This window comes from Oncorhynchus clarkii, chromosome 31 (genome assembly GCF_045791955.1).
Source record: "Oncorhynchus clarkii lewisi isolate Uvic-CL-2024 chromosome 31, UVic_Ocla_1.0, whole genome shotgun sequence".
NCBI classification, from domain to species: Eukaryota; Metazoa; Chordata; class Actinopteri; order Salmoniformes; family Salmonidae; genus Oncorhynchus; species Oncorhynchus clarkii.
The window spans coordinates 24,608,698-24,623,596 of record NC_092177.1 but is presented as its reverse complement, the minus strand read 5'-3'; the positions used below and the strand labels follow the sequence as shown (position 1 = coordinate 24,623,596).

General features: G+C 40.8%; 1 protein-coding gene across 1 annotated transcript; it reads right to left on the bottom strand.

Moving 5' to 3' along the window:
* Window positions 1–10,039: 10,039 nt before the first annotated feature.
* Window positions 10,040–14,480, bottom strand: LOC139390832 (uncharacterized). The gene is made up of 7 exons (XM_071138229.1): window positions 14,439–14,480; window positions 14,102–14,194; window positions 13,259–13,309; window positions 11,068–11,088; window positions 10,512–10,784; window positions 10,197–10,295; window positions 10,040–10,101 (listed from the first exon to the last, which is right to left on the bottom strand). Exons 1-7 carry the CDS (start codon window positions 14,443–14,445, stop codon window positions 10,040–10,042), a joined length of 606 nt encoding a protein of 201 aa, XP_070994330.1. The 5' UTR covers window positions 14,446–14,480.
* Window positions 14,481–14,899: the final 419 nt, after the last annotated feature.

Here is a 14,899-nt window from a genome sequence, read left to right as displayed (position 1 = left end):
GTTATTGACAAATAGACACAGACCGCCACCTCTTGTCTTACAAGAGGCGGCTGTTCTATCTTGCCGATGCATGGAAAACCCAACTACCTATATGTTATCCATGGCATTGTTCAGCTACGATACTGTGAAAGATAAGATATTACAGTTTTTAATGTCCCGTTGGTAGGATAGTCTTGATCGGAGATCATCCAGTTTATTTAACAATGATTGCACGTTGGCTAATAGGACTGATGGTAGAGGTGGATTACCCACCCCGGTCTACATCCCCGAAATCTCTGTCTCTTCTTCATGCGAATGACGGGGATTTTGGCCTTGCCCATTATCTGAAGTTCATCCTAGCGTATGAATCGTTAAAGAAAATATTTTCGTCCAGTACGAGTTGAGTCATCTCATATCGGCCACCGTCTCGGTGGTAGAAACATTACGTACAAAAAAGTTACAAAGGATGCAAAAAAACACACAATAGCACAATTGGTTAGGAGCCTGTAAAACGACAGCCATCTCCTCCGGGGTCATTATATGTGAGATATGGGATTAGGTTTAAGAAGACTGTGTAGGAAGTGAAATGTAGCTTTTCTCTGAGTCATCACCACGAAGGCTTGCCAAGATTCATGTGTGATTCAACAGGCCAATCTTGTGATGTTTCTGTTTGTGATGTGTCATAACCACATTCTCTCTGCATTTCAATTGGTCACATCACAGGTTGTGATGGCATGACTTTATTTTCAGCCACTACAATACTGCCATCTGTAGGTAACACAGGTTCACTTCAATATCATGTGACCAAGCAGGATGTTGCAAGAATAGATATTATTAGTCAGACACAGAAGGGTATCTTTTATAAGCTGTAGGCTTATCAAATCGGCATACAGGTTGCTATGGAAATTCCTTGATCAAATATTATATTGCTATGGTAACACATAATTAGCCATTTTGCTAGCAATTAAGATTTGCCTTGTATTTAGCGTAGCTGGTCAACACAACACTGCCACATACAGCTGAACAGTCAAAATAACTATCATTAAACAATCCATTAAGAGAGTGGAGGGAGTGGTGGGTCTAGTTTGTGCAGGACATAGCCATCATGGGCCTGTATGACAACAAGGCCTTTTGGGCCTCCAAGCCTGGGGGTATCCTGGCAGCCATCTGTCCATATGAAGTGAAAGCTGTGGTGGGTAAAGACAGAGGAAGTCTCCTGCAGGAGGGGGTCACCGTTGGAGGCCGGAAGGTGGCAATGGTACCAGACCATGTGACAGGCACTAAGAAAGAGATCATATTCGTTGACCTCAGAACCAAACGTAGCGAGAGTTTATCTCTCATGGTTGCCCTGGCGACCAAGGCCCTGGTGTCTGTGATGGGCAAACGAGGGGTGTATAGTCGTATAGTATAGTCAACAAGAAGGTGTGTGACATAGCCACATTCCTCCGTGAGAGTGGGGTGTGAAGACCTCCGTCCACGATATTGTGTACCAGTGTATCGGAGAGACGGGCTATTCTTCATTAAAAACTCTGAGGTGTTCCATGAGCAGGAGTGAAAAAGATTGACACTTTTACCACGTGGCAGAGGATTTAAAACCAAACAGACTGAGAAGAAAATATAACTAGTGCTTTAAATGTAAAAAATCTCTTCATACAGACTTTATACATATACACTACTCTGGTGTTTACCAAACTGACTGACTCAAACAATATGACTTTATGTCAGTTCTCTCCTTGTGTTACATTACAAATAAAAAAACAGACACCCCATTGGAAGCTTCCAGATATAGGATAAAACAGAAATTATATGCACATACTGTAAATGGAGAACAAAGCCAACTTAAGGCAAGTAGATAATTTCATTACAGTATAATCAAATATAGGGCCTATTTGTAAATATAAAAACAAACCATTCGTTCAAATTTTAAGGCCAAAATCTTTCATTGGAGCACTCTTTAAAATAAGGTATCTCACACACAGTGCAGTAATAAAACAACCAATGTAAAAAGAGGTGGGTGTGTTTCTTTCTGGTGAAAAAGAGGATTGGTACAGTAGGGCTGGTTTATTTATTCTTTACAATGTTATTGCAAATCCAGTTCATGTCATGCTATTGTGATGAACAGGGAGAGGAGGAGAGAGAGAGACATAGGGAGAGTGAGAGATGGGAGAGGGAGAGATACAGAGAGAGACGGGAGAGAGAGAGAGAGAAAGAGAGAGAGTAAAAGGAAATAGGTTCAAATTCAAATATTATCAACCAGGAAGTTCTTCACAATGATATTGCATTTTAGGTGTTCTACCTTACATATGTATCCTCATCCTAATGTAAAACTAATTTGTGTTACACAATCCTTCCTGAAGAATGCATTGATTTCCTGATTCTGGCTTAAGCGCACCTTAATGCACTGTAATCAACCAGTCAATAACTCGGTCTAATTCCATTTATACTGTGTGATTAACACTGACCCGTATTCCTTCCCCGGACACTGCTGAGCAGGCCTGGATCTGCCACTGGCGGTCCCGATACGTGTGCAGGTTGAGTCCTTCAGTGGGCGAAGCAGTGACCAGGTCCTGCTTATTGGCAAAGATGAGCACTGGCACGCCCTTTAGATAGAGAGAGAGACAGAGAGACAGAGAGAGAGACAGAGAGGGAGAGAGAGAGGGAGAGAGGGAGAGAGATTGAGATAGAGACAAGATAGAGAGCGAAAGAGAGACAGAGACGTACAGATGCAGATTATTGACAGTAGGTAATGATAGCAATTAGACATAAGACAATGAATGTCATCAAATCGGCTAGACAGTTATTACAGATGGCTATTATAGACAGCTATTACAGACAGCTATTACAAACATCTATTATAGACAGCTACTACTGATAGCTATTACAGACTGCTATTGCAGACATCTATTATAGATCTGAGGTGTGCCATCCTTACCAGTCCCGTCTCCTCAAATGGCTGTTTGTCTGCGCTGTCTATGACATAGATCTGGAAGATTAAAATAATGAACCAGAAACATTCACATAGTTTTCCAAAAGTATAATTTCACCATAGCCATTACATATTTACTACATGCAATAATCATCCTCAAGGCCCACAATTTATATCATGGGATTGTTGGGAATGGCTTTTCTCCTTACAGTAATGAGCTACCATCTCAGTAATACAGTCACAAGTTACCATCTCAGTAATACAGTAATGAGCTACCATCGCAGTAATACAGTAATGAGCTACCATCTCAGTAATACAGTAATGAGCTACCATCTCAGTAATACAGTAATGAGCTACCATCTCAGTAATACAGTCACATGTTACCATCTCAGTAATAAAGTAATGAGCTACAATCTCAGTAATACAGTAATGAGTTACTATCTCAGTAATACAGTAATGAGCTACCATCTCAGTAATGAGCTACCATCTCAGTAATACAGTAATGAGCTACCATCTCAGTAATACAGTAATAGTAATGCAGTAATGAGTTACCATCTCAAACACACACATTACTGGCAATCCCTAGTGCAACGTATGATTGTTGTTGTTGAACGCGTCGAACACTGAAACCTGAACTAAAGACCTCGGTTTAAAAGCTGACAGTGTTTTATATACTTTTATTGTATTTTGAATCCAGCAAGCTCTGTTGGGCTTAATTGCTGTGAGAACTGCTATCTGTCCTGGGATCCTGCCAGATTCCGTATAGGGGGAGAGACGTGAAAGCCCAGCTAGCCTAGCTGGCTCGGTGGTCTGAAATGGATGCTGCTATTGAACTTTTCCAGCGTTACAGGTGCTGTATTTGCTTTGCTTTGTTCCGGGACAATGTGGACCACACTGACTTTCAATGTAGCAGTAGTAAGTCTACCTCCGATAAGCTTCCTAGTAAAGCATTAAAAACAATCAAGCAACCCAGAAAAGTGCTAAAAATAGCCCATATTAACATATGTAGCCTAAGAAACAAGGTCCATGAAGTCAACAACTTACTTGTAACAGATTACCTTCATATTCTGACCATCTCTGAAACTCACTTAGATGATACCTTTGATGATACAGTGGTAGCAATACATGGTTATAACATCTACCGAAAAGACAGAAATGCCAACGGAAGCGGTGTTGCGTTCCACATTCAGAACCACATTCCTGTAAAGTTTAGAGATTATCTAATGTTAAATACTGTTGAAGTAATATGGCTACAGGTTCACCTAAAGCCTATTCTTGTGGGACGCTGTTATAGACCACCAAGTGCTAACAGTCAGAATCTGGATAATATGTGTGAAATGCTTGATAATGTATGTGATATCAACAGAGAAGTATAATTTCTGGGTGATTTAGATATTGACTGGTTATCATCAAGCTGCCCACTCATGAAAAAACTTCAAATTGTAACCAGTGCCTGCAACAGGTTGTCAGTCAACCTACCAGGGTAGTTACAAACAGCACAGGAATTAAATCATCAACATGTATTGATCACATCTTTACTAAAGCTGCAGATATTTGCTTTAAAGCAGTGTCCAAATCTATAGGATGTAGTGATCACAATAAAATAGCCATATCTAGGAAAACCAAAGTTCCAAAGGATGGGCCTAATATAGTGTATACAGTGCCTTGCGAAAGTATTCGGCCCCCTTGAACTTTGCGACCTTTTGCCACATTTCAGGCTTCAAACATAAAGATATAAAACTGTATTTTTTTGTGAAGAATCAACAACAAGTGGGACACAATCATGAAGTGGAACGACATTTATTGGATATTTCAAACTTTTTTAACAAATCAAAAACTGAAAAATTGGGCGTGCAAAATTATTCAGCCCCCTTAAGGTATTACTTTGTAGCGCCACCTTTTGCTGCGATTACAGCTGTAAGTCGCTTGGGGTATGTCTCTATCAGCCAAAGAGATCAGTCTTGGTTTAATCAGAACAGAGAATCTTGTTTCTCATGGTCTGAGAGTCTTTATGTGCCCTTTGGCAAACTCCAAGCAGGCTGTCATGTGAATTTTATTGAGGAGTAGCTTCCGTATGGTCACTCTACCATAACGGCCTGATTGATAGAATGCTGCAGAGATGGTTGTCCTTCTGGAAGGTTTTACAATCTCCACAAAGGAACCCTAGAGCTCAGTCAGTGACCATCGGGTCTTGGTCACCTCCCTGACCAAGGCACTTCTCCCCCGATTGTGCAGTTTCGCTAGGGGGCCATCTCTGAGTTATTGGGGACCTTCAATGCTGCAGAAATGTTTTGGTACCCTTCAACACAATCCTGTCTCGGAGCTCAACAGACAATTCCCTTGACCTCTTTGCTTGGTTTTTGCTCTGACATGCACTGTCAACTGTGGAACCTTACATAAACAGCTCTGTTCCTTTCCAAATCATGTCCAATCAATTGAATTTACCACAGGTGGTCTCCAATCAAGTTGTAGAAACATCTCAAGGATGATCAATGGAAACAGGATGCCCCTGAGCTCAATTTCAATTCTCATAGCAAAGGGTCTGAATTAGAGGTCGACCGATTAATCGGAATGGCCGATTAATTAGGGTCGATTTCAAGTTTTCATAACAATCAGAAAATCGATATTTTTGGACATCGATTTGTTTTTCTTACACCTTTATTTAACTAGGAAAGTCAGTTACGAACACATTCTTATTTTCAATGAAGGCCTAGGAACAGTGGGTTAACTGCCTTGTTCAGGGGCAGAACGACAGATTTTTACCTTGTCAGCTTTGGGATTCAATCTTGCAACCTTACGGTTAACTAGTCCAACGCTCTAATCACCTGATTACATTGCACTCCACGAGGAGCCTGCCTGTTACTCGAATGCAGTAAGAAGCCAAGGTAAGTTGCTAAAAAAAAAAAAAAAAAAAAAAAAAGCACTGTTGTTGCTCCAACGTGTCTTTCTTAAAATCAATACACAAGTATATATTTTTAAACCTGCATATTTAGTTAATATTGCCTGCTAACATTAATTTATTTTAACTATGAAAAATGGTGTCACTTCTCTTGCAACAGAGTCAGGGTATATGCATCAGTTTGGGCCGCCTGGCTCATTGCTACCTGTGTGAAGACTATTTCTTCCTAACAAAGACAGCCAACTTCGCCAAACGGGGTAATTTAACAAAAGCACATTTGCGAAAAAAGCACAATCGTTGCACGACCGATTTGGACATATTTGTATAAAAGACAGAACATACAGAGCTCCATGTACATTTGTGTAAATATATTAGTGTATATGATGAAATATTAGGTATGTACCTTTATGATTTATATTTATATTTACCTGTTTGAGATATATTCATTTGTTGTTAACTTCGTTTTTGGCCCCCCTCTTGCCCATTCATTGTACTGTGGTAATTGTGTTAGGATAAAGGCAGGAAGTTGGGCCTTCGGGGGGAGGAGTCCTTGCTAGACGCGGGAGCGGTCTTGTTTTTTGACCATACAGACATACAAACAGGTCATATTGTGTATTTTCCATGTCAAGTCATCTCTGCTTTAAGTTGATTGCAGAATGATTTTTTTGTTAGATATAAGAAGAATAAACATTTTTGTTGCACCATTTTTGTTGCACCACGTTTGGAAACGTTGAGTGTGGACTGTATGCGTACGAAACAAACCCGCTTCAGACTTGGGCAGTGGCTATGGTAAAGAGGAAAGGAAGCCACTACGGTACCTAACCATAAACATCAATGCCTTTCTTAAAATCAATACACAGAAGTATGTATTTTTAAATCTGCATATTTAGCTAAAAGAAATCCAGGTTAGCAGGTGTCACTTCTCTTGCGTTCATTGCACGCAGAGTCAGGATATATGCAACAGTTTGGGCCGCCTGCCTCTTTGAGAACTAATTTGCCATAATTTTACATAATTATGACATAACATTGAAGGTTGTGCAATGTAACAGGAATATTTAGACTTATGGATGCCACCCGTTAGATAAAATACGGAACGGTTCCGTATTTCACTGAAAGAAAAGTTTTGTTTTCGAAAGGATAGTTTCCGGATTCGACCATATTAATGACCAAAGGCTCGGATTTCTGTGTGTTATTATGTTATAATTAAGTCTATGATTTGATATTTGATAGAGCAGTCTGACTGAGCGGTGGCAGGCAGCAGCAGGCTCGTACGCATTCATTCAAACAGCACTTTACTGCGTTTTTCCAGCAGCACCTCGCAATGCTTCAAGCATTGAGCTGTTTATGACTTCAAGCCTATCAACTCCTGAGACGAAGTTGGTGTAACCGATGTGAAATGGCTAGCTAGTTACCGGGGTGCGCGCTAATAGCGTTTCAAACGTCACTCGCTCTGAGACTTGGAGCAGTTGTTCCCCTTGCTCTGCATGCGCTGCGGCATTTGTGGAGCGATGGGTAACACTGCTTTGAGGGTGGCTGTTGTCGATGTGTTCCTGGTTCAAGCCCAGGTAGGTGCGAGGAGAGGGATGGAAGCTAGACTGTTACACTGGCAATACTAAAGTGCCTATAAGAACATCCAATCGTCAAAGGTATATGAAATATAAATCGTATAGAGAGAAATAGTCCTATAATAACTACAAACTAAAACTTCTTACCTGGGAATATTGAAGACTCATGTTAAATGGAACCAGCAGCTTTCATATGTTCTCATGTTCTGAGCAAGGAATTTAAACGTTAGCTTTTTTACATGGCACATATTGCACTTTTACTATCTTCTCCATCACTTTGTTTTTGCATTATTTAAACATGTTTCATTATTTATTTGAAACTAAATTTATTTGATTGATGTATATTAAGTTAAAATAAAAGTGATCATTCAGTATTGTTGTAATTGTCATTATTACAAATAAATAAATCAAACATTTGTTTTTTTAAATTGGCCGATTAATCGGTATCTGCTTTTTTTGGTCCTCCAATAATCGGTATCGGCATTGAAAAATCATTTAAAAAATCATAAAAGAATCAAAATCATTAAAACCTGTTTTCGATTGTGATTATGGGGTATTGTGTGTAGATTGCTGAGAATTTAGGCATGTTCATCTGGTCAGTAGCCATAGATTTCACGACCAAGCACCTTCCAGATGGCAGAGGAAAAAAATGACGGCTACTCGGGCTCAGTAATATATAATTTCTATGCTGCACTAATGTGAAGTGGGGATAGCTGCAGGAACCGGACAACTCCTGCTTCATTCATTATTCAAGTCGTCACAACGCTAGCAGCATACTATTTTCAGGCTACTCTACTTAAAGTACCCAATAGAAAACATCACCTAACCTACTTGCCTGGCTTCTATAAATGTAACTGCGGACTATCATGTGTCGGCTACACGCGGCCTCTGGACACTTATGTTATTCATTATACACTGCTCAAAAAAATAAAGGGAACACTAAAATAACACATCCTAGATCTGAATGAATGAAATATTCTTATTAATACTTTTTTCTTTACATAGTTGAATGTGCTGACAACAAAATCACACAAAAATTATCAATGGAAATCAAATTTATCTACCCATGGAGGTCTGGATTTGGAGTCACACTCAAAATTAAAATGCAAAACCACACTACAGGCTGATCCAACTTTGATGTAATGTCCTTAAAACAAGTCAAAATGAGACCCAGTAGTGTGTGTGGCCTCCACGTGCCTGTATGACCTCCCTACAATGCCTGGGCATGCTCCTGGACAGTCTGTGGTGCAACGTGGCGTTGGTGGATGGAGCGAGACATGATGTTCCAGATGTGCTCAATTGGATTCAGGTCTGGGGAACCAGTCCATAGCATATATGCCTTCCTCTTGCAGGAACTGCTGACACACTCCAGCCACATGAGGTCTAGCATTGTCTTGCATTAGGAGGAACCCAGGGCCAACCGCACCAGCATATGGTCTCACAAGGGGTCTGAGGATCTCTTCTCGGTACCTAATGGCAGTCAGGCTACCTCTGGCGAGCACATGGAGGCCCCCCAAAGAAATGCCACCCCACACCATGACTGACCCACCGCCAAACCGGTCATGCTGGAGGATGTTGCAGGCAGCAGAACGTTCTCCACGGCGTCTCCAGGCTGTCACGTCTGTCACATGTGCTCAGTGTGAACCTGCTTTCATCTGTGAAGAGCACAGGGCGCCAGTGGCGAATTTGCCAATCTTGGTGTTATCTGGCAAATGCCAAATGTGCTGTAAGCACAACCCCCACCTGTGGACGTCGGGCCCTCATACCACCCTCATGGACTCTGTTTCTGACGGTTTGAGCAGACACATGCACATTTGTGGCCTGCTGGAGGTCATTTTGCAGGGCTCTGGCAGTGCTCCTCCTGCTCCTCCTTGCACAAAGGCGGAGGTAGCGGTCCTGCTGCTGGGTTGTTGCCCTCCTACGGCCTCCTCCACGTCTCCTGATGTACTGGCCTGTCTCCTGGTAGCGCCTCCATGCTCTGGACACTACGCTGACAGACACAGCAAACCTTGCCACAGCTCACATTGATGTGCCATCCTGGATGAGCTGCACTACCTGAGCCACTTGTGTGGGTTGTAGACTCCGTCTCATGCTACCACTAGAGTGAAAGCACCGCCAGCATTCAAAAGTGACCAAAACATCAGCCAGGAAGCATAGGAACTCAGAAGTGGTCTGTGGTCACCACCTGCAGAACCACTCCTTTATTGGGGGTGTCTTGCTAAATGCCTATAATTTCCACCTGTTGTCTATTCCATTTGCACAACAGCATGTGAAATTTGTCAATCAGTGTTGCTTCCTAAGTGGACAGTTTGATTTCACAGAAGTGTGATTGACTTGGAGTTACATTGTGTTGTTTAAGTGTTCCCTTTATTTTTTTGAGCAGCGTATAAATACAAACATACACAAATGTTTATTAATAAATATCATGAATTTGGCATATTATTTATTGGGACAAATCTCCAAACTTGCTGTGTGGCACTGCCAGAGGAGCAACATATCTGTGGCTCTTCCATGTTAAACACTGACTTTGAGATAAAATTGTGTTGATTAAATTGCAAATACAACAATAAAATTGTTAGCTACATATTTATCCATTTACAGTGCAATCATGTCAAATTTTTGCCATTTTCTCATGTAGGACATTTGGTGGAATTTGCAGAAAATGAAACACTACTCTGTTGTAGTTCTCTGTAGGTTCTGAGCATTCTGCTGCCTCCTGTTCTTTGTCTTCGCTATAGAGAGAAAGAGAGCGAGAGAGAGAGTTTACGTCACATGCAAAGTTACACATTTACAGTTATTCTTGGTTTCTCTTGTTGGGATCACTTACCAAATTCCATCTTCAGCATGATCTTCATGCCTATACCCATGGCCAGGATCAGCACCACAGCAGACACACCACAGATCACTATGACCAACATCGTCACGTCTGACACACATGGAGACAGCACAGAGGGACAGACATGGGGACAGCACAGAGGGACAGACATCGCCAGGAATTGGTAGGAAATAAAAATACTTTTCACACAATAGGCTCATTTGCAGAGTAGTAAGACAAAGCAATATCTTGACAGATCCAAATCTAATCATAAATGTAAACATTGTAAATATTCAAGTCTCAAATATGATTGGCGAATATGTCTACCTTCAACTACAATCTCCTTTGGTTCTGAGGTGAAGTTGCCACAGGGACTCTGGATGGTGCAGGCATATTTCTCCTTGCCAGAGGTATCTATACCAACCTTCTTCACGGTGAGCATGCTACTGTTCTTGCCCTTCAGGTGGACTCCATCCATCAGCCAGACAAACACCAGCGGGCTTTTTGGTTCCACCGGCAGGTTATGGGAACACTCAATGTCGAGGTTATCACCCTCCTGCACTTTGAACCCAGAACTGGTGTTGAGTAACACTTTAAAATCTGTTGGGTTAAAGAGAGGTTAAGAAATGGTTAAAAAGTGTTGTCATAGTTAGGGTCAAGAGTTGTGTGTGTGTCAACCCAAAAAAAAATAAAAAATCACACACACACACACACACACACACACACACACACACACACACACACACACACACACACACACACACACACACACACACACACACACACACACACACACACACACACACACACACACACACACACACACACACACACACACACACACACACACACACACACACACACACACACACACACACACTACCTTTTGAGCAGTACTGTTGAACTGAAAGAGGCAAATAAGAAAAAATAGAATATTAGAGTCCCTGCCTCTGGTGTACAATATATCATCTTCATCTCCTCCTCAATGTTATCTCAGAAACATAATGTCAGAGAGCCATGTAAACACTGCGTGTAAAACCATTTCCATGACAGACTGACAAGGTGAATCCAAGTGAAAGCAATGATGCCTTATTGATGTCACATTTTAAATCCACTTCAATCAGTGTAGATCAGGCGTGGGCAATTCCAGTCATCGAGGGCCTGATTGGTGTCATAGTTTTGCCCCAGCCCCAGCTAACACACCTGACTCCCATAATCACCTAATCAAACTGATCTTCAGTTTAGAATGCAATTTAATTCATCAGCTGTGTTTGCTAGGGACGGAGAAAAAATGTGACACCAATCAAGCCCTCGTGGACAGGAGTTGCCCACCCCTGGTGTAGATGAAGGGGAGGAGACAGGTTAAAGAAGGATTTTTAAGCCTTGAGACAGATTGGGTGCGAGTGCCATTCAGAGGGTGAATGGACAAGACAAAAGATTTAAGTACCTTTCAATGGGGTATAGTAGTTGTCGGTGCCAGGTAAAAATATTCTCAGTGTGTAATAGTTCCCAATCTTTCTGATTGTGACGTCATGTTGTATAATTCTTACAGCACATGCTTGCATTTGTGTGGATGGCTGAGCTCGTGTAGATGTCTCTCTCACACACTCTCCCTCAACCTTAAAGCTGTTCGTTGGGCATGTGCATTTCTACATCTGCAAATCTGGACTCGCGAGTCAAATTGCTGAGAGTTGGTTTGAGGAGATTGTTGCGATCGCAAAGACATGGCTCTGCTTTTTCTATTGACAGTGCATACAGTAAAGTTGTTCAAGACGGCTCTCTCAAAACAGGACCTGGGAACATCTGCTGATCTATCTACTAGGTTAGTGCTTATGTTCTATCTTTCAAAGTCACAAGTGATCGATCATAAGCTGACATTACTTCTCCTTCGCTAGCGAACCAATTCTGAATAAAGATGTTCAACTCCATCATATTGTTGCTGATGTATTACAGATGGCAGAACTGGAGGTTACAGCATTCGGGTGGAGACACAGGAACTCCATCAGTCAGCATGGTGGTGGAGGCACAGGAACTTGCCTGAAGAAATTATTCTGATTGTCTTGATGAGTTTCTAAACTACCATTTGCTTACAATTAACATGACTAACAGTACCCTTCCACGTAAATATTAACACTCCACAGAGCTGGGCTTTACAGAAGTGGCCAGAAAAAAAACATTGCTTAAAGACAAAAAATAAGCAAACACGTTTTTTGTTCGCCAAAAGGCATGTGGGAGACTCCCCAAACATATGGAAGAAGGTACTCTGGTCATATGAGACTAAAATTGAGCTTTTTGGCCATCAAGGAAAGCGCTATGTCTGGCGCAAACCCAACACCTCATCACGCTGAGAACACCATCCCCACAATGAAGCATGGTGGTGGCAGCATCATGCTATGGGTATGTTTTTCATTGGCAGGGACTGGGAAACTGGTCAGAATTGAAGAAATTATGGATGGTGCTAAATACAGGGAAATCCTTGAGGGAAACCTGTTTCAGTCTTCGAGATTTGAGACTAGGACGGAGGTTCACCTTCCAGCAGGACAATGCCCCTAAGCATACTGCTAAAGCAACACTCGAGTGGTTTAAGGGGAAACATTTAAATGTCATAGTCAAAGCCCAGACATCAATCCAATTGAGAATCTGTGGTATGACTTAAAGATTGCTGTACAGCAGGGGAGCCCATCCAACTTGAAGGAGCTGGAGCAGTTTAGCCTTGAAGAATGGGCAAAAATCCCAGTGGCTAGATGTGCCATGCTTATAGAGACATACCCCAAGAGACTTGAAGTTGTAATTGCGGCAAAAGGTGGCTCTACAAAGTATTGACTTTGGGACTTTGGTAAGTATTGTCTTTTATTTCTTGTTTTATTTTAATTCCAGGTTGTAAGGCAACAAAATAGGAAAAATGCCAAGTGTGGTGAATACTTTTGCAAGCAACTACGTGTGTATGTATATATGCGTAGTTGATGCCATGACACAATCACTCATATTCCACTAACATTTCAAACAACCGCCATATAAAAATTGATAACTCAACTATCCATTGGCAGTAGGGCATATATGAAATGAATACTTACCAGTAGCATTGAAGCATTGGTTAGTGTCTGAGCACAGGATGTCACAGATGGCTGAGGGAGTTGGATGGAGAGGAAGAAAGCTTTGAATATAGATTTTGTCTGAGTTTCAAGAAAGATCAAGTTAACACAGAAATACAAGCTAGAATACTGTAATGGTCTAATGTAAAAGTCTGAAGGTCAGGGGAAGGAGTAGGTTTGCAAGCTACCGGTAATTTAACAGTTACAGGAACATTCAGTAATTTAGGTCATTAACATGTAATCTATGGCAATCTATTAAAATGTATGTAATTTATACTTGAATACGTTTAAAAAATGTTAAAATATATATATATATATATATATATATATGATTTATTTGTATATCTGTGTCCATGAGTTTCTAGTGGATAGAGCATATGGTTCAAGACAAAAGCCTAATTAAATGAAAATAATGCATTGTTGATAAGATGCTTTTTTCATTAACTCTTCGACCTATTGACTTTCACAACTGCCACCAAATTAGCACATAAACATTTACTCCAAAGACATATTGACATAGAAAAATAAATTTAAAAAAAGGATGTTCATGCTGAAACCCTTTATCAAACACAAATATAAACCATCAACTTAGTGAATACCATTGGTTGATGGTTTATATTTAGGATAAGGTTTTACAGTTTCGTCATTCTATTTCTTATTTAAAAATTATCTAATTTGATTATCTTATATCACATGGAAAATAAGGCCACACAGAGGGCCAGAAATAATTACAGAAACCTGTCAGTTTAATGGTAAACTTAAAGTTACCAGTAATATGCCCTCCCTTTGCAACCCTAGGATTGAGTAATGAAGTGGAATGGTTACCATTGTCTGGTAATCCCGCAGCAGATATTCCAGGTGAGTGGGTTAAGTTGCACTTTAGACACATCAAGGGAACACAGGTAGAACATACACTACCTACGGAGAAATATATTGAGAAGGTTGAGGCGGAGAGAGGGAAAGGGAGGGAAGAATGACAGCAGGGATAAAGGGAAAGAGAGAGGTGTGTGTGTATAGAGGATTGGGTCACAGGAGACAGAGAAGGGCAAAAAGTGAAGGCTTCAACAGTAACTAACATAAATTAAATAAACATAAATCCAGAATATTCACGAGGTAATATCAAACTGGATTTTTTAAAAAGGGAAATGGGATTGTTCCTTACTGATCATGAGAAGGCAAGCAAGTGAATACAAGCCTGTCCCTGTCCTCGCCTTCATTGGTACCATCTGACAAAGATGAGATGTCATTCAGTTTCTATTCATTCAAAAATTCATCAAAATAGAAATGGGTTCAAATGTAAATGAAACCCACTAACAATATTTAATTCAGGACATTCTCAATGTCAAAAACCTAGAAATGTTACTAAAAACTTTAAAAATAAAACCTGTTGATAGGATCATTAAATACATTAGCCTACATCATTACATTGAATAAAATATTTTACCTCTTGTGCTGGATCTCTGGTCATGCACGGAGTTCCCTGGACGAGGAGTGAGTGAGCATCTCTACAGAAAGTTATTGTACACTGTGGCTGATATAAACACTGATATGAATGCAAATCACCTCACCACCCACAGCCCACTGCTACCAGACAGTAACACAAGCAATATACAGATAATACCG

Coding starts and splice junctions, on each gene's coding strand:
- LOC139390832 (XM_071138229.1), bottom strand. Junction 10,296..10,511: donor AAAGGAGATTGTAGTTGAAG/GTAGACATATTC, acceptor CATGTGTGTCAG/ACGTGACGATGTTGGTCATA. Junction 10,102..10,196: donor CATGCTGAAGATGGAATTTG/GTAAGTGATCCC, acceptor TTCTCTCTATAG/CGAAGACAAAGAACAGGAGG.